Source organism: Hypomesus transpacificus, unplaced genomic scaffold (genome assembly GCF_021917145.1).
Source record: "Hypomesus transpacificus isolate Combined female unplaced genomic scaffold, fHypTra1 scaffold_52, whole genome shotgun sequence".
Lineage (NCBI taxonomy): Eukaryota > Metazoa > Chordata > Actinopteri > Osmeriformes > Osmeridae > Hypomesus > Hypomesus transpacificus.
In genome coordinates this window covers 1,579,467-1,601,947 of record NW_025814031.1, presented here as the reverse complement: position 1 = coordinate 1,601,947, position 22,481 = coordinate 1,579,467, and the positions used below count along the sequence as shown (strand labels likewise).

Genomic DNA, 22,481 nt, shown 5'->3' with positions numbered 1-22,481 from the left:
ATCAATTAACTAAACAAGTGAAAGTTTTACTTCACATATTAAACAAAGTGTCTGACAAAATAAAATAAGGCTTGGACCTTGCCTTAAACCAGTCTCTTTCCTGTTGTGTGTGTTCTCTGAATGTAAAAAAGGTTCAACTATTACTGGCAGTCACAAGCTGCTGTAAACACTGTCGTAACACCTCACATACTAAATTGAACTCATGTCCTACTTAAAGGTTTTTTCTTAACGGCTCAGCTATCTTTCGTATTACTTTGCAGTACACAACAGGGATTTGTTTCTCGAATATAGAATTCCTATTCTTGCTAGGGGTACCGGTGGAGCTAGCCACTGACTGTAGCCATAGCTGAATCCGAGGGGGAGGCAGACATCGCCACACATACCCTGTAGCCTCTTCAGGTGACTACCTAAATTGGCCATGCTGCCTGTATACTTTATAGCGGCACGACATATCTTGCCAATTGCATAGGTTGATAAAACTCGCCCGAACACGCCTCTAACTCGCGTGAAACTTGGCCGAGAGACGAGAATCGGCCTCTGACAGCAGTAGAGATGAGAGCGCGCTTAAGAAACAGAGAGGAGGAATCTATCTAACTATAAAATTATTGGGGAAAAAAAATATTATTGTGACTTCGTCAATCACCAACATTTGTCTCTTCTCGTTAACGAAAGTTCTGATATATTTAGTCATAGTTTTTATTTACATTTATATGTACCTCATTTTAGAAAATCAGTCGGTTCAAACGTTTCAAAAAAATTTACCATATGGTTCTAGGGGCTGCCATTGACTCCCATTGCACAAGAATAAAAATTATAAAACTAACAATAACAATAGGTTTCCTCCTTACGGAGGAATCCTAATAATAAAACTAACAATAACAATAGGTGCCTCCCAGCTTTGCTGCTTGACCCCTCATTAAAAGTTTTGTTCATGTAAATATAGTTCTAAACAGCTTTTAATGTCTTGTTTGATATGATTTTGTTTCTTATTTTATGTATTAAATTCTAGTAATACTTTCAATGTTGTAACATGTATATTTACAGGGTTATAGTTTGTGCATGCAGTAGTCCAAAATGTGTGTACATATTCCCTTGTCTTGCAAAGGCATCACACTTGGTCTACTGCAGCCTTGAGTAAACCGGTGATGGTCTAATTTGAATTTGTATGCGTTAGACAATCTTTCTTTCATATGGATGGTGTCCCTATTTTTATATGCAAGTTTGGTGTATATATGTACATGATTTACCAATCACCGAGTTGTGTTTACTATACGAGCTCTGGTGCGTTAGGTGCCTAGTTTCATTGTGATTACCTTTGTTAATGATTGCTCCAAAGGTATGTTTGTGTTTGATTATGTTTCATTATTATTGTATTGATTATCTTACCATTTAGATAATTAACTATTCATTGTGCATTTAAAGTTACTGGTTCCTTGTACGTATCTAACACTGGTGAAATGTGGTGAAAAAGACATACACTTTCGAAGTAGGTTTTAAAGGGGCGATTGATTGCAAAATCAATTTTACCTTGTCATAGTTGAAAAATTAGAGTTTGGTGTGTAAAAGAGACATAGTGAACCTGGGATTCACACCTTTTTCCTATGCAAATCTCACTATTTGTAACGCTGCGGTGAAACGACAGGTTAAAAAACATCCACCGCGCTGACGCCCCAACATTTACCTACAGACCAGCCCACCGGTGTTCTGGCCTAGGAACATAAATGGAGGTCGCGTAGATCTCTGACACTAGTTTATCTGCGTGCTGGTCTGTGTAGCCTATTTCCACGGGAATTGAAAGAAGAACGTTTTTCTAAGGATATTGAAAATGGACCATGGTCGTAAATGCAGTGTTCCAGGCTGTACAATGCTGACAGTCAGTCTTCCCACGGAATCAAACACTCAACGGGTATTGCTGATGTTTATCTATGAGAAGATCCCTGTGAAGTTCGACACTCATTTATTAATTTGCTCGAACCATTTCACCAAAGACACTTTTGAATGAAAACCTTGGACAATTTAAAGAAGGATTTGCTAAGCCGCTGTTGCTGAAAAGAGATGCTGTTCCAACCGTATGCTCATCAAAAACGCAAGCTGTAAGTATGATTTTGACGCTAACAGTTAGTCTATTAGCAATGCTAACGTCTCCTGTATCTAGCATAGGTAGAATGCTGTTTCTAAACACATCAACATACCTTACTTAGCAAATTACTTTAGCTAGACTAGCTGTAGTCGGCATTAGAAGGAAAGCTTCCGAAAAAATAGCCAGAAAAGGAATAGCAGTCTAGCCTATTGTTAACGCCTGTCTGGAGTATCAATTTGAAAGAACTGGAGAAAGGCAGGTGCTAGATACAGGATATGTTAGCATTGCTAATAACTGGTACCGACAAAATCATACTACAGCTTGCGGTTGTGATGAACGTAAGTAAGCAAGTAGGTAAGACTTTATTTATATAGCACTTTTCATACAAGAATTGCAGCTTTAAGTGCTTTACATAATATCAACAAAAACAATAATACAAGTGTTGATCTAAGCAGGGACGTGCACAGGAATTTTGAAGGGCAGTTGCTCTGGCCTGAAAAAAGGGCACCCCCCCCCAAAAAGAAAAGAAATAGCCTGCCTACTAATGATAATAATTCATGTCCCGCATGACTTCCGTCATTTATTCTTTTTGTTAAAACTAAATGTTATAAACTAACCATCAGCAGACATGTAACTTGTTTTCCTACCAAAAAATGTGCATGTGAAACGGGCTGGTTGTCTGGTAGGCAAGCTAGCCGTCTGATTATTTAGGCTAAACGTGGCAAACTGAGCCTGAATTTATTACGATTTTAATTGATTTCATAACACTTGATGATGATTGTTCGTTTGTTATACATTTCTACAACTTAAACTCACGTTTTCTGACAACGTCAACAGTTTTTTATCAACACAGAATGAAACAACCGTGACCGTCTCTTTAGTGCAAGTAAATGCAGGCTCAGGGTCGCGTGCAGTACCGCAGAGGAAACAGTAGGGGGCATACCCCCTCCCTCTTGTGACTTCCACTCTTGTTGCCCATAGGCTTATCGATTGGAAGTGAATAAGGCTACTTTATGAAATGTTTCGGGTGGCGATTTTTTTTATCTAGGTCTACATAAAATTCTGCAGCTGTTTAAATTCACTATTGTTTATTTATTTTCCTCGGAGGGGCACTTTGACTTGAGGAGGGCAAAAGGGCAGTTGCCTGGGCAACCTTAGCCATAGCCTGTGCACGTCCCTAGATCTAAGACGTATAACAAACCAAACTAGAGAGGGTACAATTTCTGGAGAAATTGTAGGGTGTGCTTTCTTGCGTCGGTTGCAGGTGGGTCCGTTTTCCCTTCTAGTGATATTTTCAAGCATTTAGCCTACTCATATTGCATAATTCATTAAGAACACCCTTTGAAACAAGGAACCCCCTTTGAAACAAGCTACTGTAACAACGTTGTCACTGGCAGTATTTCAGATGGAATTGCGATTCAAATAGTACCGTCTGCTAACTGAAAATAAGCCCCCCAAAACGTAAATAAGTTCGATATTAATTTAGGGGGACATGGCTAATTCAAAAGCAGTTTGCTAGAGGCAAGCTAGCTGCCGTTGCTATCCACACTTCACTGATTGTTTGAAAGCGCCGGAAATGAGAATGTTTCTTTTGTAAGGGATAATGTATGGAACGCCAAAGGCAAAAAGGCCAAAGGCAAAAAGGCCACTTCCCTTGACAGTGGTCAAATAGTAACGGTCAAATATGAGAAAATAGTTCACCGCAGAACGTTGGAAAGCCCCATTCAAGTGAATGGAGCATTCTACAGCATTAAAGAACAGCCGTGTAATAAGACATAATATAGTTTAGCCATAGCTGTGGCATTGAAGACAGAACTGTAGCCATGGGCGTCAGCAGCATTTTGAGAGTGGGGGGACACACATTATGCGGGGGGTCTGGGGGTTTCTCCCCTAGAATGTTTTGAGATGTAGATGCAATTTCCTGCATTCTGGTGCATTTACCAACTATTTACCATAGTTGTTATACATATACTGAGGGGCTGGACATTAAAATATTTTGAAAACTAAACTTCCCAATAAGCAATGGGACATCTTCAACTACCTGTCACCTTTCAGCACTCACCTCAGCAACAGAGCTGTCTCCACTGCCCCTGCATGCTGCCCCTAACTCACTCTCAATGTCTACCACCTATATCAGGAGATATGGAGATGTATATAAAGTATGGTATAGCCTAGTGCTAGATGTAGGTAAAAAGCTTGCTTATCTAGCTAGCAATAATCATAATGTTTGCAGAAGGATCTTTGTGACTAACGCAATTATAGTCAGAGAATGTCTCATAAGGGTGCTTTGGCCACTGAAGGGAAAACTGAGCAACTTTGACTTACTTTCCTCTTCGTCGAAAAAACCCTCCTTATGTCCATCTCGTCTGTGGAACCGTCATGTCTGAAGTGCTAGCTACAAGCGTGATGCGTCGATCAAAGAATATGGGAGTTGAATCTGCGTGCATGATGCTGTTTTTCTAGAAAACGTGGAGTGGAATTCTATTGTTATGGGTATTCTCCCTACTGATAAAGTGGAACGGATTTGATTGTGAAGCAATGGAAAGATCGCTGGACTAGTAGACCAGTCATGCACTAATATTTTGATCGCAAATGTGGAGGGGTCCAAACCTTTACTCTATGGTCCAAACGGACTGTACTGCTACACACTGCCAGAGGGCGAGCCGAGTCTGTAACGTCAAAAGAAGACGCAGGCTCACTCAAATTCCAAGTTTTACACAAATAACAAAAATATGCTGACCCGCTGGCTGTCTTCACAATAGCCGTATCTTTAAAACACTGCTCTCCATTTGGATGTAGAATTGACCCTGGTACGAAATTAAACAAAGACGCATCAGACGCAGATCGACAACACTGTTGTTGCTGCCGCAATCGTCAATGGAGGCTGACGGGGCTCTCACGTAGCGAACAAATCAAAGTTTATACAGCAACCTACATTAAAATCTCACCACCTGGATGTTTTCACAATAGTCATATCGTCATAACATTTCCCTCTTTCTGTTTTTTCGTGTAAAATTAAACTACAAAATTAGCTACGAAAAATCTACTATGTATGATATGACGCTCTCTAGCATGGCTGCCGCCTAAAAGACTAGGCGGTCTCACGGGCGACCCGCACTTGCTCAATTTACAAAGACTTTAACGACCTAAATAAAAAATCCGAGATTGCAGTTCCACTCGAAATCGCTTTTTCAACAAAACTAAATGGTTGGGGTTTTTTGGGGTGGTATTTTTCACTCGTAATCCAAGCTCCAATTTGCGTGCTTGAACGTCTCTATCACGTTCAGTGTTTCCCACACATAGACTAATTTGTGGCGGTGCGCCACAGATTCAACACCGGCCGCCACATATTGCGTTTGGTGAAACATTTTTTTTATCGCTATTTAGGTTACAACACGCAGCGCATTCGTTCAGCTGCATTTCCTTTCCCCTGCCCTCCCTCCGTCTCTCTGTCACTCATGCGTCTTTCTCACATATGCACAGTCACAACGTCAGCACACGTTAGCAACAATGCATACATACGCCGTTCTATAAGACCGACAGCTATATCAGCGAGCTTTCAGCATTAGTGCCGTAGCTAAAAGTCGAGGAAAGTTTAGGCTACTTTTCGCTAGGTACCTTACTCGAAGGTTCCCCTTTGTTCTTTTGGTGAGAAGTCTCAGGAGCTAGCTACTTACCCGGCGTCCTGCAGCCGACCAGTTAAATAGTTGTTTAGCACTAGCGTGGCTACATGCATAATGCAGAAATGATATATTAGTTGTTGTTAATTTTGTGAAGGTGTGAATCATTTAGGGTTCATATTTAATGTAACAAATTATTAACAAATTAACTGTGTAACAAACTATTAACAAAGGAATTGTTACGACTCCCCCCCCCACCCCCCTCCCCGCCACAACTAGATTTCTAATCTGTGGGAAACACTGACGTTGTATCCATGCGTCGTTGCTGACATGTGTTGACGTAGCTAGCACAGATTACCCTTTGTCGACTAAAGGCACTGTTACCACAAAAACGTTGTAACCTCCTAAACTGTGCAACGGAACGTAAATCCCAATACAAGCAACGCAATCGAGACCAAGACAAAAACATTTTGACACAGCCGTTGTCAGTGTAGTCCAAATATTGACTGAGCCTTAGGGGGGCGAAAAGAAACAATAAATAATAATATATATGTGAGATAACAATGGTTTGTGCTCGCCGAAGGCAAGAGCACACCCCAACTAGCTGCACTCTGTTTGCGGTCTCTCGAATCGGTCTTAAATCCGAGCTGCCACTTGCAGTTTCTAATACACAAACATGACAAGGGGGTTGACAGGACGGGAAGACAAGGTTACATTTCAGCATAACATGAGAGAAAATTAAAAAAGGCAACCCCCAGACTATGCTCCTTAAGGAGTACAGTGTGGGAACAGGCAAAAACCACATAAAAAAGTACATAAGCGCATACATTGTACAACATTACAGAACCACATGACTTGCAACGGGGAGGGGGGGTAAGGACAAGCAGCATCTGGACCTGCAGCCATAATAGGCGCTGGTTACAGACCCGCCAGCCACACTGGGAGAACAAGCAGGCGAAGGCGTTGGATGGGGGAAGGGGTGTGATAGTATATCTATAGTGGATGAAAGTTAGTGTATGAGTGTGCCTGGGTTGGCGCCTTCGTCTAGACCACAATCAGTCAGATTCTCAGTTCGCAGATAGTATTGCCGTGGAGACATCCTTGGTCATGACCCAAGACAGAAACGCAATCCACAGGTGTCTATGGGAGGAGGAAGGGAAGAGACTACAGAGAGTCTCACTCCAGCGCTCTCCAGGGGAGTTGTTGTTCCAGCAACAGCCTTGGCCAAGGCCTGAGCTGGTTACGGGGCCGAAAGCAGATAAGATTGGGGTATTTGTTTGGTCAAGTTGGAACGCACCTCTTTTCAGCAACAGCTTCATAGCAAATCCTAGATTGTCCCAGGTTTTCAAACCAGTCCTGGTGAAATGGTTTGCGCAAATGTGTCGAGGGTCTAACTACAGGGATCTTCTACGCTCTGGTATAGACAAACATCAGCTATGCCCGTAGTCAATGTTAGCTAGACTCTAGCTCATCTGCTTTTTATTAACGCTGATTTGCAAGGAATGCTAGATGGCGAAAACATCTAGACTGTACGCATGTAAACTAGTTTAGCTTGATGACGCAAGAGCATAGGTAGAATGTGTGATGATTTAGCCTAGTTTATTGGGAATGGGGCTAAAGTCATTTTATGTTCCTGACTGTTTCATTCAAATAAATAACCTGTGTTGTCATGTAAATCTACAATTCAAGAAGCATGTTTGTCCAGATCTATTTTTCAGCAAGATGGCTAGAGCTAACTGAAGCTGAGTTGAATCCGGATAGTTTATTTGCTAAGCTGTAGTCCTAACGGTACCCACCTAAGGCGATCCAGTTTGCTTCGACAACAGAAGTGGAAACAACCAACATAATCATTTGAAATGATATCTAGTCAATCTGTTGAAAACAGTGTTGTGTAGACAAAATAGATTTATTAGTACGTTTTAATTTCAAGTCTCCACCTTCGTTGTTTCAGTGAGTGCAGTGGCCGTGTTCACTCGTAAACCAACCAATCAGTGCGCAGCTCAGCAATATATTCATGACGAGCATACCATAAAAGGAGAAAAGCTAGTGTTTTTTCCCGGGAACATTTCAGAGGATCTATAAGTGGGGCATAGAATAGCACCCAGGGCATTTTCAGCTCAACCAATGTTACATTCCCTATTTGGAGACCTTAAGGAAAAGTGTGAAATACCCCCAAACCCCAGTCAATCACCCCTTTAACTTCAGGCCTCTGAGTAGGCTGGGTTTCCCGCAGCATTTTGCAGCTAAGGCGGCCGCCTAAGCAACACAAGCCTGCTTTTTTTTTTTTTTTTATGAGCGATATCTGGAAAACAGGACAGATATTACTCTGTCCTGTTTTCTCCCTTTCATTCCAAACCGTGACCAACGCCAGTCTCCCTTCTCTGCAGAACGCATAAAATAAAAAGCCCCCCAAGGGCTTTCCATGCTTTCCAAGTAATACCGTAGCTTCTGGGGTTCAGTGTGCATACTGTGATGGTGGTTTACATTTACATTTAGTCATTTAGCGGACGCTCTTATCCAAAGCGACTCACAGTAAGTACAGGGACATTCTCCCCGAGGCAAGTAGGGTGAAGTGCCTTGCCCAAGGACACAACGTCATTTGGCACAGCTGGGAATCGAACCGGCAACCTTCTGATAAATACCCCGACTCCCTAACCGCTCAGCCATCTGACCCCTTGGTTAAGTCTATATCCATAGTAGAGATAAACCGCTGATTAGTGAGAATGCATACTTTAAGGTCAGTGCCTAGCCTGACGTTGTCATACTCATAATTCTAGTCGGAATATGAGTCTGAAAACTCTCTGTTGGGCTGTGACGATGGGGCGTGTTTCAACCGAACTCGTAAAACAAATGCCTCTTTGCTCAATTGGATAGACTTACAACCAATCAGAGCAACGTAATATGTTGTTTGTTGAAAACAAATTCAACCCAAGGGCTCTTTCGTGACGTTGTTGATTACGTCACTGTTGATCGTCTGTCCATCATCGTATAAAGCTTGCCCTGGCAATTTCATTGGTCCGCCCATATCCTGGTTCTATGTAGTCGTTCCCAATATGAGACCCTCCAGACCCAACTTCTCGACAACATTTTTTTGTGGGCGGGTAGAAGTTGGGCTGGCAGCCAGTCTAGTCAGTGCCCAGACCAAGTTACGATTTTTACCTACGTCCGAGTTTCATGTAATTGACTGTTTAGCGCTCGAGGTTACAAGTAACGTACTTGCATATTGCTATATTGGAGTCATATATTAACAAGTCAATCTCCCTGCCATCTAATTGAATTGATTCACAGCCGGGGAGTATCGAGTACCGTGACATTTCACTAGTACTGGTAACAAGTTACTAGTTAGTCCTAGTGTGTAGACATTGGGGTCAGTACTAGTTAGTGCAAGAGTACCTTGTGCATTTGCGCTCCCTCTCCTTCTCCCTGCTCCTGGACCGCCGGCGCTCCCTGGAGCGACTTCTCTTCCTGTCAGACGTCCGGCTGGAGTGGCGGCTGTTGGAGTGGCTACGCCTCCCTCGCCTCTCCCGGTCACGGTCTCTCTCCCTCTCACGCTCCCGCTCTCTCTCCCGTTCCTTCTCCCGTTCCTTCTCCCGCTCCTTCTCCCGCTCCTTCTCCCGCTCCTTCTCCTCCTCCTCTTTGCGGACCTTCTCCCTTTCCTCCCTCTCTCGCTCCCTGTCCTCCTTCTCCTTTTTGCCCTTGTCCTCTCCCACCGGGTCCTCTGAGCGGCGTCGAAGTTTCTCCTGGATAAGCACAAAACATCCCCCATGACACCCCGTCAACACCAGTTCTTTGTGCATTCATGACTACTGATACGCTACATGTAGGGCTGCAACTAACGATAATTTTAGTAATTGATTAATCTGTCGATTATTTTTTTTGATTAAACAATGAATCGGATAAAAATGTTTTTTATTAATTTATGCTTTTTAAAAAAGCATTAATTTCCAACCCTTAATTCAAAAAAAGAACTGAGTGCAAATTTATATAATTTTAGCGTGGATTTAATGCTATCTTCAGAGATGAGCAATTTATTTGAGTTTTGTTTAAAACATTTTTGAAAATTGAAAGGTTGTGGAAGTAGGCCAGACTATTAAAATAATCTGGTATATATGTAAAATGAAAAATTAAGATTTGCAAGGATTAAGCTATTTTCAAAGATTCGTAAATTTCTATCATTTTATTTGAAACTTAATTAAAGTAAACGCTGTGGAAGTATACCAGACATTGTTAAGATACTATGATTTCTGTCTGAGGTTTTATATTCATAAAAATATGTCCAAGTCTATTTTTTCAAAATGGTAGGCCTATGGGTAGTTTTCACCCGGTCTCTAGGGTGACGCTGCAAAGTAGCGTCTTCCGATTGTGAGACGAATGTCGAATATGAAACTAACATCACTTCGGTCAATTAACACACCTTTTTGACGTGAAATGCTCCCACACTGTGAATGACTTAGGTAGTACTGATTTCTCCACCATGTGTTTTTCAGAACAACGTTACACAACAACGTCTCTCCGATGGTCTTTCCTCTACCTCCGGCTCGACTAAACTTTTTTTTTTTATACTCAAACATCTCTGCGACTTATTGAGTGGTGTAGGCCTAATGAGAGCCTAGTCAGATGGCTGCGCGGTTGGGGAGTCGGGCTATTAATCAGAAGGTTGCCAGTTCGATTCCCAGCCGTGCCAAATGACGTAGTGTCCTTGAGCAAGGCACTTCCCCCTACTTGCCTCGGGGAATGTACCTGTACTTACTGTAAGTCGCTCTGGATAAGAGCGTCTGCTAAATGACTAAATGTAAATGTAATAATCGCGCGACACAACGAATCGATTATGAAATTCGTTTGCAACGCTTTTAATAATCTATTTTAATTGATTTCAGGGATGCAAACACATGTATGGTCAAAAAAGCGAGAAGTAATTTCAGCCCTCGCCCCGCGGCAAATATCCATATACTTACATTGCAACCAACCCCCTGACATCCCTGGCCCACCCCTATATGCACAGAGTAAAATGACATTCTGAAGATCAAAATACACCAAAACTAATTTGTAATATTCAATGTCATTTTTTTTTCAGAGACATAAACTCTTATTAAACTATCTAGCACTTTTTCTGTTTTTACTCCTTCCTTTTCTTCCTGGCCACCTCTAAGGGCACTAAATGTTGATGATCCTAGCCAACTCCTTCAGCTGAGTAACAGCCTGGGAATGGCCCCTCACCACAGGATCAATGGAGGACAAGGCCTGTAGGTTCTTACTTTTGAGAGGTAGTTTGTTCTACTTGCCACAAGCTGTGTATGGTCACCTTCCCAATAAAATCCATGACAGTAGGCGATTTCTTTAAGACTGCAAGGGAAGCTCGGCTTCCCCTAAAATGTAAAAAAAATGTATGGTCAAATATTTACTATTGTGTTAACATTTTAAATGTGTTAGAACACATTTCAAGATGAGTTCATTTAGAATCAGATACATTATAGTAGCAGGTCGACTGACTCGATTTCCTTCTCATACTTTCCGGTAGCGTTACAGTGCATTTCTCTGTTGAAGCCCAGCGTCCAGGGACTTGAATGGGGCTGCTTTGAACAGTTTTTTTTTGTGTTTCGAAACTATACGGTCATTGGATAAATGTTGCGATTATGTCCCTCCCACGGACGCTCAGCGTCACACACGCCAGGTTTTTGCTTGAGGGAGGGTCTGTCGAAAGACTGCATCTCCTTTTTAATGATAGCCATTTTGTACTATAAAAAGTCGCCGAAGCTATTCGAGTTCAGTCCCATTAGCGGATTTTGCAAGTGTAGTCAAAAGACAAACTGCTGCAACCTATTCTTGGTATTTGTTTGCGCAAAATTGCTAGCCAATTTCATCATACATTTCATATAATTATACACCACATTCCTTGTTTCAGTTAACCTAATTCCCACATTTCCTTCAATGTTTATCCTAATTCATCCCCACCGGCAGCACAAATGCATACTTGTCAGCCCACTCTGTCTGAAATTGGCAATTTTTTGAATCAACTTTTCGCTTTAAGGGTTTGTCTCGCCATGATTTTCGCTAAAGAAGAAACAGGTACCATTGGCAAATCGATGAGCCTGCGTTGTTGCGAATGACACACACAACCTGCGTGACCCATAGAGTAGGGGTGTCACGATACCAAAAATTCCGTAGTCGGTGCCAATACCATTTAATTAACACGATTCTCAATGCCAATTTCGATACCATGGTTAAAAAAAAAAAGAGGATTGTCTAAGATTCCATGTAGGCTACTTGAACCATGAACTTCTTTAAAATATTTGAAAAATAGCTAAATGTCCTACAAAGACATACAAAACATGTGCAATAGAGCATAGCACAACATAATAAAGTGCAATTAAGCCATTCAGCTAACAAGATGAACATGACATGAGTTTACCTTCTAAGCTATGGGCTAACGTTAAAACTACAGCTAACCTAAACTATGTATATAAGCCATTGTAACACACGTGCCCACCATCTCAAACATCATGTAACGTGTATTTTAGTATGACAGATTAAACAAACAGAAAAAGAGCATTCTTTGGATGTATTCAGAATTTCGCCGCGACTTCAACGAACATTGATTTATTTTGTATGATGCCAGATGTTAGCATTGGTGCTGCGCCTCTTCTGGAACTGAATCAGAACTTGCCTTGAATTCTTTAAACAAATCCAGATGATGATCTTTCAGGTGCTTAGCTAAATTGGAAGTATTCCCCCTTGGTCTGAAGACTGCGGTAGCATTTTTTGCATAATGGCTTCTGCGGATTAATTATAACGCCACGGTCATCTGCCTCAAACGCAAACTACTTTTTTTGCCTTTTTTGTCAACAAGTCGAAGCGGGGCGATCGCTAAAGCAGCAGTTGTTATCTTGTTTTTCTTAATGTAAACGTCGACTGGAACACTCCTGAAGGCGCAGCACCGATGTTAACATTTGGTATCGGCGCTCACGGTACTTACGGTGCTTCAAAAAAATGGGCATCGTCGGTGTTTTGTTATTTTAGCATCGGAAGGTACAATAAGTATCGGTTCTCGTGACATCCCTACCATAAAGGTTGCGGCCAACGTTGAGTGAGTGATTCCTGATGGAGCTTTAGATTGGACACGGAAGATATAAAGCACATCTATTGGGAAAATAATATAGGCTATAGCACAAAATCACGCACCAATGAAAACTTACTTGTATTGCGTCTAGGTCCGGATCCGCCTATTGAGTCACCTCGCCATAGACAGTAAAAGGTACGCAGCAAGAAGACACGAGTAGGCTAGTTCTCGCTTGCGCGCATACTGCTGATTTGCTTATTTCCTCTTTACTTGTTTGGTGGAGGCAATCCAGAATTACTGTTGGTGCAATTATAATCAGACCCCCCCATTAAAAAAAACAATTCGGATCTGCACAATTCACGCAAGTCACCCAAACTGACATGAAAAAAGCGGGAGGCGCCGAAAAGCGCACTGTTTGCATCCCTGTTATTGATCCGAGTGTTAATCAGGCCAGTTAATGCGAGCGCATTAACTGTGGAAATGATTGTTGACGGGAAGCAGAAACATGCATCTAGCTTGGCTGAGTACTCTAACCAAGTTCGAGAGCGATACCAACTTGGGTTGAATGCCCAAGGACCTTGCCTGAAAATGCACATGGGGTACATTTGCAGAACCAGCTGCCTCGGAGTGCTTTCATTCAATTAATTGTGAGAGATGTAGTTTATGGTCCAGTGTTTCCCCTGTGTTGATTTTACCCTGGCGGCCCGCCACGGTTAAATTTCTGCCGCCACGGTATCAGAATTAGAGCTGTACAAAATGTTAGGCCGTCTATCAGCCGTGATTGTTAGAGCGCATGTCGGAGAATAGCACAGACTCGCTTCACAGCGCAGTTGAAATTGCGCGTGTGCGTCCTTGAGAACTGAAAGTCGTATAACTTATGTTGTCAGTTTATTTAAGCCTGTTATTGTATTAGTTCTTGTATTAGTCTATAGTTCTTGCAAATTTAAATTAAGTTAACTGGTGATTTTCGTTGTTTGTATTCTTCCCCTGCTAGCGAAATTGCACGTCTGTTGATCCGATAGCGATTGCTGCCCTTGCTCACGTTTGTATTTTAGGTGCATTATTATGCTTAAGTAGGCTAGTTTTAATGAATAAATAGTGGGTATATTGTTATTATTTGCTACAGAATACTTAGCCTATCAAGATCAAATGAAGCAGACAGTGTACGTGCTTCCGAGTGGCATACCTTAATCTGTAGGCTAGGCCACTGCATTTACAATAAGTTGTTACGTCAATTATTAATTGGCAGCATTTATACCATTTATAACATACTGTAAGGTGTCTTTAAATAGGCTATTTTATTTCTTTAGGGGAAATAGAACGAAAATATGTGCAAAATGTAATATTACATTAGCTATTAGACTATTATATTAAGCTGCTCCAAAATATAGGGTTAGCACTTTGTTTGTTTTTTTTTGGGGGGGGGGGGGGGGGGGGGGGGGGGGGTGTAGACCTGACCTTCCCCCACTGCTAAAAAAAATCCTAGGGGAAACACTGTGGTCAATGCACGCTGTAAAGCAGTGTAGACATTTGAATGCACCATTTATGCTCCCGCGGGCCACATAAAATTACGTGGCGGGCCACATTTGGCCTGCCTCAGATATGGAATTCATAATTTAATTTGTTAGCGCTACTTTAGGTCACTACATAAAGGTTGGCTGCTGTGTGCTAATTACCTATTAACTAAAAATGACTAAAGTTTGGCTTGTTTTGAGTTGTTGTGGAAAGTAAACATAATGAGTTTCAAACTTACACAAATTATGTTAACCAGCTAGTAGGGTTGTCACGATTACTTTTTCTTGTACGATATATTGCACCAAAATTAATTGCGATAAACCGTATTATTGCACACACGTCAATTGTAATTTTCAGTCCATTTTATGCCACTGATTTACATAATGACCCGATCCCCCCCCCCCCCAGGCTAGTTTTAACGGCTGTTTGCGCATCTAGATCGCTTCACTCCATCATCCCTTATTGTTTACAACGTTAACAGGGCTACTTGGTTGGCGTTGCCTTTTCAGCTTGATATATACAAGGTTTGGCGTGAGAGCGTGTGAAATGGTTGAAATGCTTGTGTCTCACGGCCAATGCGTGAGAGTTGGCAGCCCTGTGTTTGTCAAAAGTTTGCAGCATATTTGCAAATGCTGGTTTTTTGACCGTGTTTAATGGCTGCATCTTGTTGGCTATATAGCGAGTTAGGCTATCCGTGAGTGTGCGCCATTTCGCACTGTCACGTCTATATTTGCACTGTCGGGAAAAGGCATCTGTGACAGAACTGTATGGAAGAACCCTTTCCAGCTCCAGCTGCAGTTGTTGTTCACAGGTTGAAAAACTGGGTGGGATAGCTATGTATTGCTAGTTGAGACGTTAGGTTAGTTGCCTCTTTTCGTTTCCACTGTTTTTAAACAAAGTCGACATACCGGCTCGTTAATTGGCTCTCATCTCATTCGACAAAATATTCCCACACCAGAGATGAAGATTGCGGCTTTGAAACCAAGTCAATTTGTACTTGTTCTTCCTAACGAGCTGTAGGTGTCACGAAACACTTTATGCACAGTGAATTCACACCTTCTCTTCACCTGTTGGTGTCCACTCTGTGTGTGTGTGGAGACGCTAGTTCCGCCTACTCTTTCGACACAGAAAGCAAACAAGATGACTGAGGCAGCGGGATCGACTAAAATGTTGGTGACATTTGTTCTTATGTAGAAATGTATATAATCGTTATTTTTTATTAAAAAAATTATCAGTTTTGCAAGCTAGCAACCAAACTCGACCAGTTTAGCAACATTGTGTGCACACATCTTGCTTTCAAGGCTTTCAAGAAAAGAAAAAAGCAGTACGAGTAATGGGGGGCCTGTTCCCCAGAAGAGATTTTAGTCTACCAACGCTCCTGGATGTTTCTCAAAGCTATTGATCTTAGTAACCCCTGTGGGGATTGTATACCAACACCCTCGTGGATCAGGAACCGCCTTGTCAGGTGGTCATGGACTGACCTTGAGCTCCTCCACAGTGGACTTGATCTTGGCGTAGCCCATGTGCTGCTTCCCCATCAGGTGGTCGTCCACACGCGACTGGGCGTCACCCACGATGAGGAAAGCGCCGCACACCTCGCAAACCTCCATCTGCTTCTCCTGGGCCGCAAAGCTCTCAATTGTCTGGAACACAAAGCGCACACGTCATAACTGGGGACGCTAAAGGTTATGACCAATCACGTGGTTGAATATAATTGCAGCACTGGCTAGGAAATGGGATCACTTAACGGTACCAGGACTGCCCCATCAAACCGGCACCTTGGCCGTGGATGGTTAACACTCTCCTACTTTGCGTTACTTGGATTACTGCTGACATTACCAAAAATATTTGAGCTGCACTGAGTGCAGTTTACTTCCAAGTTGATTCCATATACACTTGTAAAAATTAATAAAAGAAACTCCAAGCAGAAAAGCTCAGCGTTGCACCAGCCCCTGTAGACAGTGCTCAGCACGCACTTCCTGCAAAAAAATAACCAGAACTCCTGGTGGGGGGACAACCTAGGCCTTTGTCCCCTCACGTCCGGTCCTGGGTTTGGGGGCTGGAGAGAGGGACTCACCGATGGGGTGGAGCTTAGCAGCTCCCTCTCCTCCTTGAGCTGCTCCACCAATTTCATCATGCCCTGGGCCTCCTCCACCTTCCCCTCAGAGCCCAGTTCCTCAATCTAAAACAACCAAACAAGCTGAGCTTACACTACAAAAATACATCTGTGAATGTGTACTATGAGTGGAATTTAAAGACTGCCATGTGGAAAATGTATGTAGTTACGTGGGTGACTTCAAAATCTCAACTGTAGGGTATGGTTGTTACCCCTGACCAACTATAGTCAGTGAGAAACTTAAGTCTTACCTGCATGACCAGGTCCTCAATCTTCTCTGTTAGAACCAATGCCTTCTCCTCATTCTTGCCTGATGGACCAGGTCCCTACAGCAGAAAAGGACACCGAAGAACATGATAGTTTAGGTGTGTTTGAGGTTGGCACAGTAGAACATCTTGAAGACACCTTGGCACATACTCCTGCATTCTGTTGGGCCTGGGAGAGGGCTAGGCGGGCATGGCCTCTTCGGATCCTCCTCTCCACCTCAGCCAATAGGGACTGCAGGTAGCGCAGGAAGTCTCTCTCATAGCCTTCCTTCATGAACCGTGAGCTCTTCTCGTACCTGGACAGTAAGGGGGAAACACACACTATTGAATAACATAGCAAAAGAACACGTGTGCAGTGATTTAAATGATATATGTTGGACTTATAACACAAACAACAGCTGATTGTGAAAATTATGTGAGCAGCACTTACGTTTTCCTAAGATTTTCATCATGGATTTTTTCGCAGGGGCCTATTAAAGCAAATAATGTTTCATTTCAGTAACAATTTATTTACCATTTAAAGACATTCAACCTCTCATTTCTTCATAGTTATGTTGCAACTTGGAGAAGGGCCTTGCCCACACCTAAAATAAACTACAAGTTCAGTGGCCAACATTTGTTTTTTTAGCTAGTCCTTTACTTACCCAAGTCAGACCGTGTGTTTGTAAATAATTCAGCTGGACAGAACCCACAAAGATAGTATCTGCAGACCTAGGAGATACAATTATATAAATGTATTTACCCTGAAATTACTCAATCACATTTTATAATCACAGTCTATTAAATATATTTGCCTTAGCCTATTATTGGTCAACAGTCATGACAAGTGAAAGCAAGTTCACCCCCAAAATCCCAAGGTGAAGCATGAGCCGTTTCCACCCAAACAAACATTCATGGATAGTTATGGATGACTAGCTAATCACGTTAGCTGGACCAAGCTAGCTAGTAGGCCTGTTGGGTTGCACCCCCCCTGCAGGTCTCGGGTCGGCGGTTTAATTGTAGAGGCCAAGCAGTCTGTAATGTAGGCAGGTAACACGTCAACCATAGAGACGAGCTATTTGGGCTGCAGACTAGACTGGTGCTGATATAAATTAAGCTGCACAAGCAAGCAGGAGAACATGCCGTCCTCGCTCTGTTGTTGATGCGCGTAGCGTGTGTCTGGCCGGCTGCGTCGCCAAGCCAAAGCTAGCGACTGCTAGCACTAGTCTACCTATTGAACACTTAACTAGCTAGTAGACACAATACAACAAGTCAAGCAAACACACATTGTGTACATTTTACAGTGTTAGTTCAGATAACATAACTGTTCCATAACTATATTATTAGCCTGCAAACATGTTTAAAGGCTAAGCTTGCCTTGTCACTAGCTAACTGGCACGCATTGCTAGCTAACTTACTGTCTCGTGGTCCCAGCGGACGTTGCATCGTTTTTCGTCTGGGGCCAAGTTTCTATCTCGACCCATCAACTCATCGAGTAATTGGGCTGCAGAAAGCATTTTGCCTTTACTGAAAGACCAGAGACTATTCTCCGATTTCACACCATTTAAGTGTGCAGTGTAAAATCTCCCAATTCGGATTTTAGATCAAAATGGCAGCTGGCGCTTAGACGGACACCACAGTGGCTCTACCCAATGTGCACCGGGTGAGTGTATCACTATGTTTGGGTTAGAAAAATAACGCCACCCACTGCAATGGATGAGTATCCGCGGAAACGGTGTCTAAAGTCTTAGTTTGTACTTGTCACAAAAGTTAACTTTGTGTCCATAGTACAATAAAATATATAATATTTTAGAGATAATACGAGCTTTACTTTTAAATAACGTGGAAAAATGCGTTTTCCAATGCGTTAAGCCTAGCTTACTGTTGACGGAGTTTATTGTTGGAATGCTGCTTCAGCATTCCAAGTATTGTTCTTTGAATCTTTATTCAACTTCTTCATATTCTTCTATTTCTTCCGCGCAACCTTTCAGCGCCTTCAAATCTTCAGCTATTAAACCCGTTCAGCTATCAAAAAAAATCAGCAGTTTCAGGCCATGGGCGCCATGACTTTTCAGCTTTGTACCTCTTATGCTTGAATTAATATAAATCAATATTCATCAAATTTTTAACATTGGTTTCCAATGGAGTTTTCTTTCAAATCCTCTCAAACTTCTTAAAACTTCTTTAACTTCCAAATCCTTCTTCTTCCTCAATCTTTCAGCTAGAGCCACTATTTACACTTTAAAACGTTGACAAAACCATAAACTATTTTTAATAATTCATCTTTATAATATCTATTCAACTTTTTTTAATATCACTGATTATGTTTCATGACTTTTTCAAACCGTTTCTGAGATTTACATGGGTGTGTACGAGAAAGCCTAGAGTGCAGACTGAAACGCTTAGAGTGGAGTGGAGCTTCAAAATCAGTTTCAAAAAGTATTTCTAGTTTGCCAGCATTGCCACAATTTTCGCTCTTCATGCTTCGTTTTTGGATCAATAGATAACTAATTTTGTGCTGGTCGTAGGCAGTTGTCTGTGGAATCCAACAGACTTACACATTTATTCAGAGCCCCACGAAAGTGAGACAAAGTCCAACTCTCGCCCCATAGACTCCAATGCAAATCTGGTGACAAATTTGTCACAGAAAACAAAAAATAACAAGATTTATAAACTGCCGGTAGAGTCGTATTTTTGAATGCACTGACATATAAAGGACATCTCTGGTTTCGGCAGTCTTGGGTCTCGGAAAATATCTTTATTTTTTGGATTGGACATATAGTTTTGCGTCTAGGTTAACTTGTTTGAGGTGTGGATTCTAGCAAAATTTCTGGTATAGAGGGTTTTCACGGACGTCACATTCTGGGCAGTAACCCGGATGCGCGGCCATCTTGCAGGCACTCGACGTAAACAACTCAACGGAGTACAACGAAAATAACGAAAATTCTACACTCTTTGGAACAACTGTAGCCATGTCTAAACGACCGAAAAGGTCACCAAAACGTGTCCAAGATAATAACATGTAGGCTTGGGTGTGTTTAACAAAATCTTCTAAAGGCAAGACTAATATTATTTAAATATATATCATTTCCTATTGTGGTTAACAGTTACAGTATTAATCTTCCTCTTTGCTCCAGATAGACATGTCAACTATCTATGCTCGCGCTTAACATAATATCTTTGCCATCATGTCATGAACGTTTTTACGAAAAATCCAATCAGTTTTAAAATAACAGGAGTAAACTATATTAACAACATTTCATGTATGTGTGACAACGATGTGCTAACTTGCCACAACAAGGCAGGCAACTCAAGCCATTTCTCCCTATGCTCATTCAATTTAAGTATATGGCTCATTCAGCTCAATGTAAATCGGCTATCGGCCAATGTGAACTTTGGTGCTCGTGCCCTGTTAGTATCCGCGAGCACATTTGCAGGCAACTTTTATTGACGTAAGCAAATAAATGTGGTGCTAGTTTACCCATTTCGGATTGGTCTCAAACTTAGCAAAAATCAGGAACAATTATTCTATGAAAAAGCTAGTAGTATGAGCCAGGTTCGAGAATAGGACAAAAATTATTGGGGGAGATAGTTTTGTAAATGTTGACTGGAGTTAATAGAATAAAAACGATCGGAAGAGTCGGAAACCTAACCGTAATGCAATACCACCTACATCCACCGGGGCCGTTGCTTCAAGCCTAGGGGCGAGGGATGGGGGCTTGGTGAAAACCCTCTATCAGAGCCTGTTTAAGGAGAGCCTGCACACTCCCTATTAAGCCCCATTGTACCGAATTTTGTTGCAGTTCCACCAGAGTTCCACTGAGAGTGATCGCGGTCGAGTGCAAAATGAATGGGTGTCTATGGAGCTAAACGGCTTAATTTGTCTCTTTCTCCTGATTGTTGTTGATAAATCTCAGATTTGATTATAGTTTTTGCATGTTCAACATGGATTACAGGTCAAAGGTTGAATGAACGAGTACTTACGTCCTTTCGATTTCTTACAGGGTAAGTCGTTGTTGCCCATAACACGCTAGCATTCTGCTAACGAATGTTGATTGGTTAGTGAAGGACTGGCTACGACCAGAGATCCCGCTTGATGGCATCCGAAGCAGAACCAGAATGTCAGAGCATTAGCAACATTAGCAACAACATTAGCAAGCCAAAACTCTTTCTAGCATGTGTATTGACAGAGAGAGCCTAACCTGTCAGCTGTGTTGTCGATGCCTCGAGAGAAAAGTACAAGTAACCAGAGCTTGCCGTCAAGCAGTAGCTCTGGTCGTACGATGTGTATGACGTCAATGCCATTTTCAAAGGCTTTTTAGAACCGAAAGGCAACTTTAAAAAAAATCTAACACCCAGTGGTGTGTATTTTTTTTGCTGCCCCTTTCGATTTCAGAATTCAAATTACTAGACAAAAAATTATATCCTGAGAAAAGTGGATTTTGAGGGGTATAGCTCCACAGACCACCATTCATTCTGCACTCGACCGTTAGCGCCCTCATATGGAACTTGAGTGGAACTGCAAGCAGTTCAGACCCGGAAGTTTCCTGAGAGTGGGAGTTCTCTCTTTATTAGACATTGGCTGTTTATCAATCCGAAGAACGCTGAGAATGCTAGTACATTCTTTTGAAGAACCTTCTTGCAAGCCACCTTGCAAGAATTGTCTTTGTAGTCGGTGAATCGAAAGGCCAGAGACACTTGGTGTTCGTCCCTGGCTTGGGAACCACAATTCACCTTAGGTTAGATTCTCAGGGAGATAATTGACTCGTTAATATCTGACTCCAATTTTAAGACACGTGCACGAGTGCGTTACCTGTAACCTAGAGCGCTAAACAGTTAATGACATGAAACTCTGACGTAGGTAAAAATCGTCTGCTTGATCAGAGCACCGACCCTAAAGTATGCGTGTTCACTACTATAATAGTGTCGTTTATCTCTACTATAATATAGATTTAACCATAGTCGACCTAGTAGGATATGTAATCGATCACTCAGAGGCCCCGGTAAATTCCTTCGGAGCGTGGAGATCCACTGTAAGTGACTCAGAGGCCTTAAGTTAAAACCTACTCAAAAGTCTATGTTTATAATCAGTTAGCCGCATCAACCAGACTAGATCTAAGTTTTCACCGCCGTAGCCTGATAGATACGTTTCAAAGAGAACAAGTAACGTCAAAATGCACAATAATAGTTTATTATCTAAATAGCAAGATAATCAATACAATGATAATGAAATATCATCAAATACAAAACATACCTTCAGAGCAATGGTTAACAAAGGTATGTCACAATGAAGACTAGGCGCCTAACGCACCGGAGCTGTATCGTAAACAAAACTCGAAGTGATTGGTAACACTTCTTCCTATATACACCCAAACCTGACTAAAATGGGGACACCGGTCACATGACTGAAAAGTAGTCTAAACGCATACAAATTCAAATTGGATCATTAATCAAGGCTACAGTAGACCAAGTGGTTCCCTTGCAAGACAGGGGGATATGTTAAACACATGTTGGTCTGCTGTAGGCACAAACTCTGTAAACCCTGTACATGTACATGTTACAGTATTAAAATTATTACAAGCATGTAATACATAAATGAAGAAACAAAAGCATATCAAACATGACATTAAAAGCTGTTTAGAACCTTATTTTCAAGAACACAACTTTTAATGATAATTTCAGAGTCTTCCTCTGTCCACCTTCCTCTTCAACTGTTGAGACCACCTCTCCAGAGGTGTGTCATTAAGGTGTGATGGTCATTTTAGCATTCATGCAAATCAACAACTGTCCCAGACGAGTGTCTGGGTGACCAGTGACAAAGGGGCTACCAAAACAGCCCTACATCTTG

The 22,481-nt window shown here is 41.9% G+C and overlaps 1 protein-coding gene across 2 annotated transcripts in view; it reads right to left on the bottom strand.

Annotated features, from left to right (window-relative positions):
* luc7l3 (LUC7-like 3 pre-mRNA splicing factor) overlaps positions 1–18,307 on the bottom strand; it is a 36,378-nt gene extending 18,071 nt beyond the window's left edge. For both annotated transcript variants that reach the window (XM_047017332.1, XM_047017333.1), the window contains exons 1-8: positions 18,052–18,307; positions 17,299–17,365; positions 17,085–17,124; positions 16,806–16,950; positions 16,640–16,714; positions 16,350–16,454; positions 15,754–15,915; positions 9,094–9,440 (exon numbers count right to left, since the gene is read on the bottom strand). In XM_047017332.1, coding sequence (XP_046873288.1) covers positions 9,094–9,440; positions 15,754–15,915; positions 16,350–16,454; positions 16,640–16,714; positions 16,806–16,950; positions 17,085–17,124; positions 17,299–17,365; positions 18,052–18,150 — 1,040 coding nt within the window. In that variant the 5' untranslated portion in view covers positions 18,151–18,307. The remainder of the gene's footprint in view (positions 1–9,093; positions 9,441–15,753; positions 15,916–16,349; positions 16,455–16,639; positions 16,715–16,805; positions 16,951–17,084; positions 17,125–17,298; positions 17,366–18,051) is intronic.
* Positions 18,308–22,481: the final 4,174 nt, after the last annotated feature.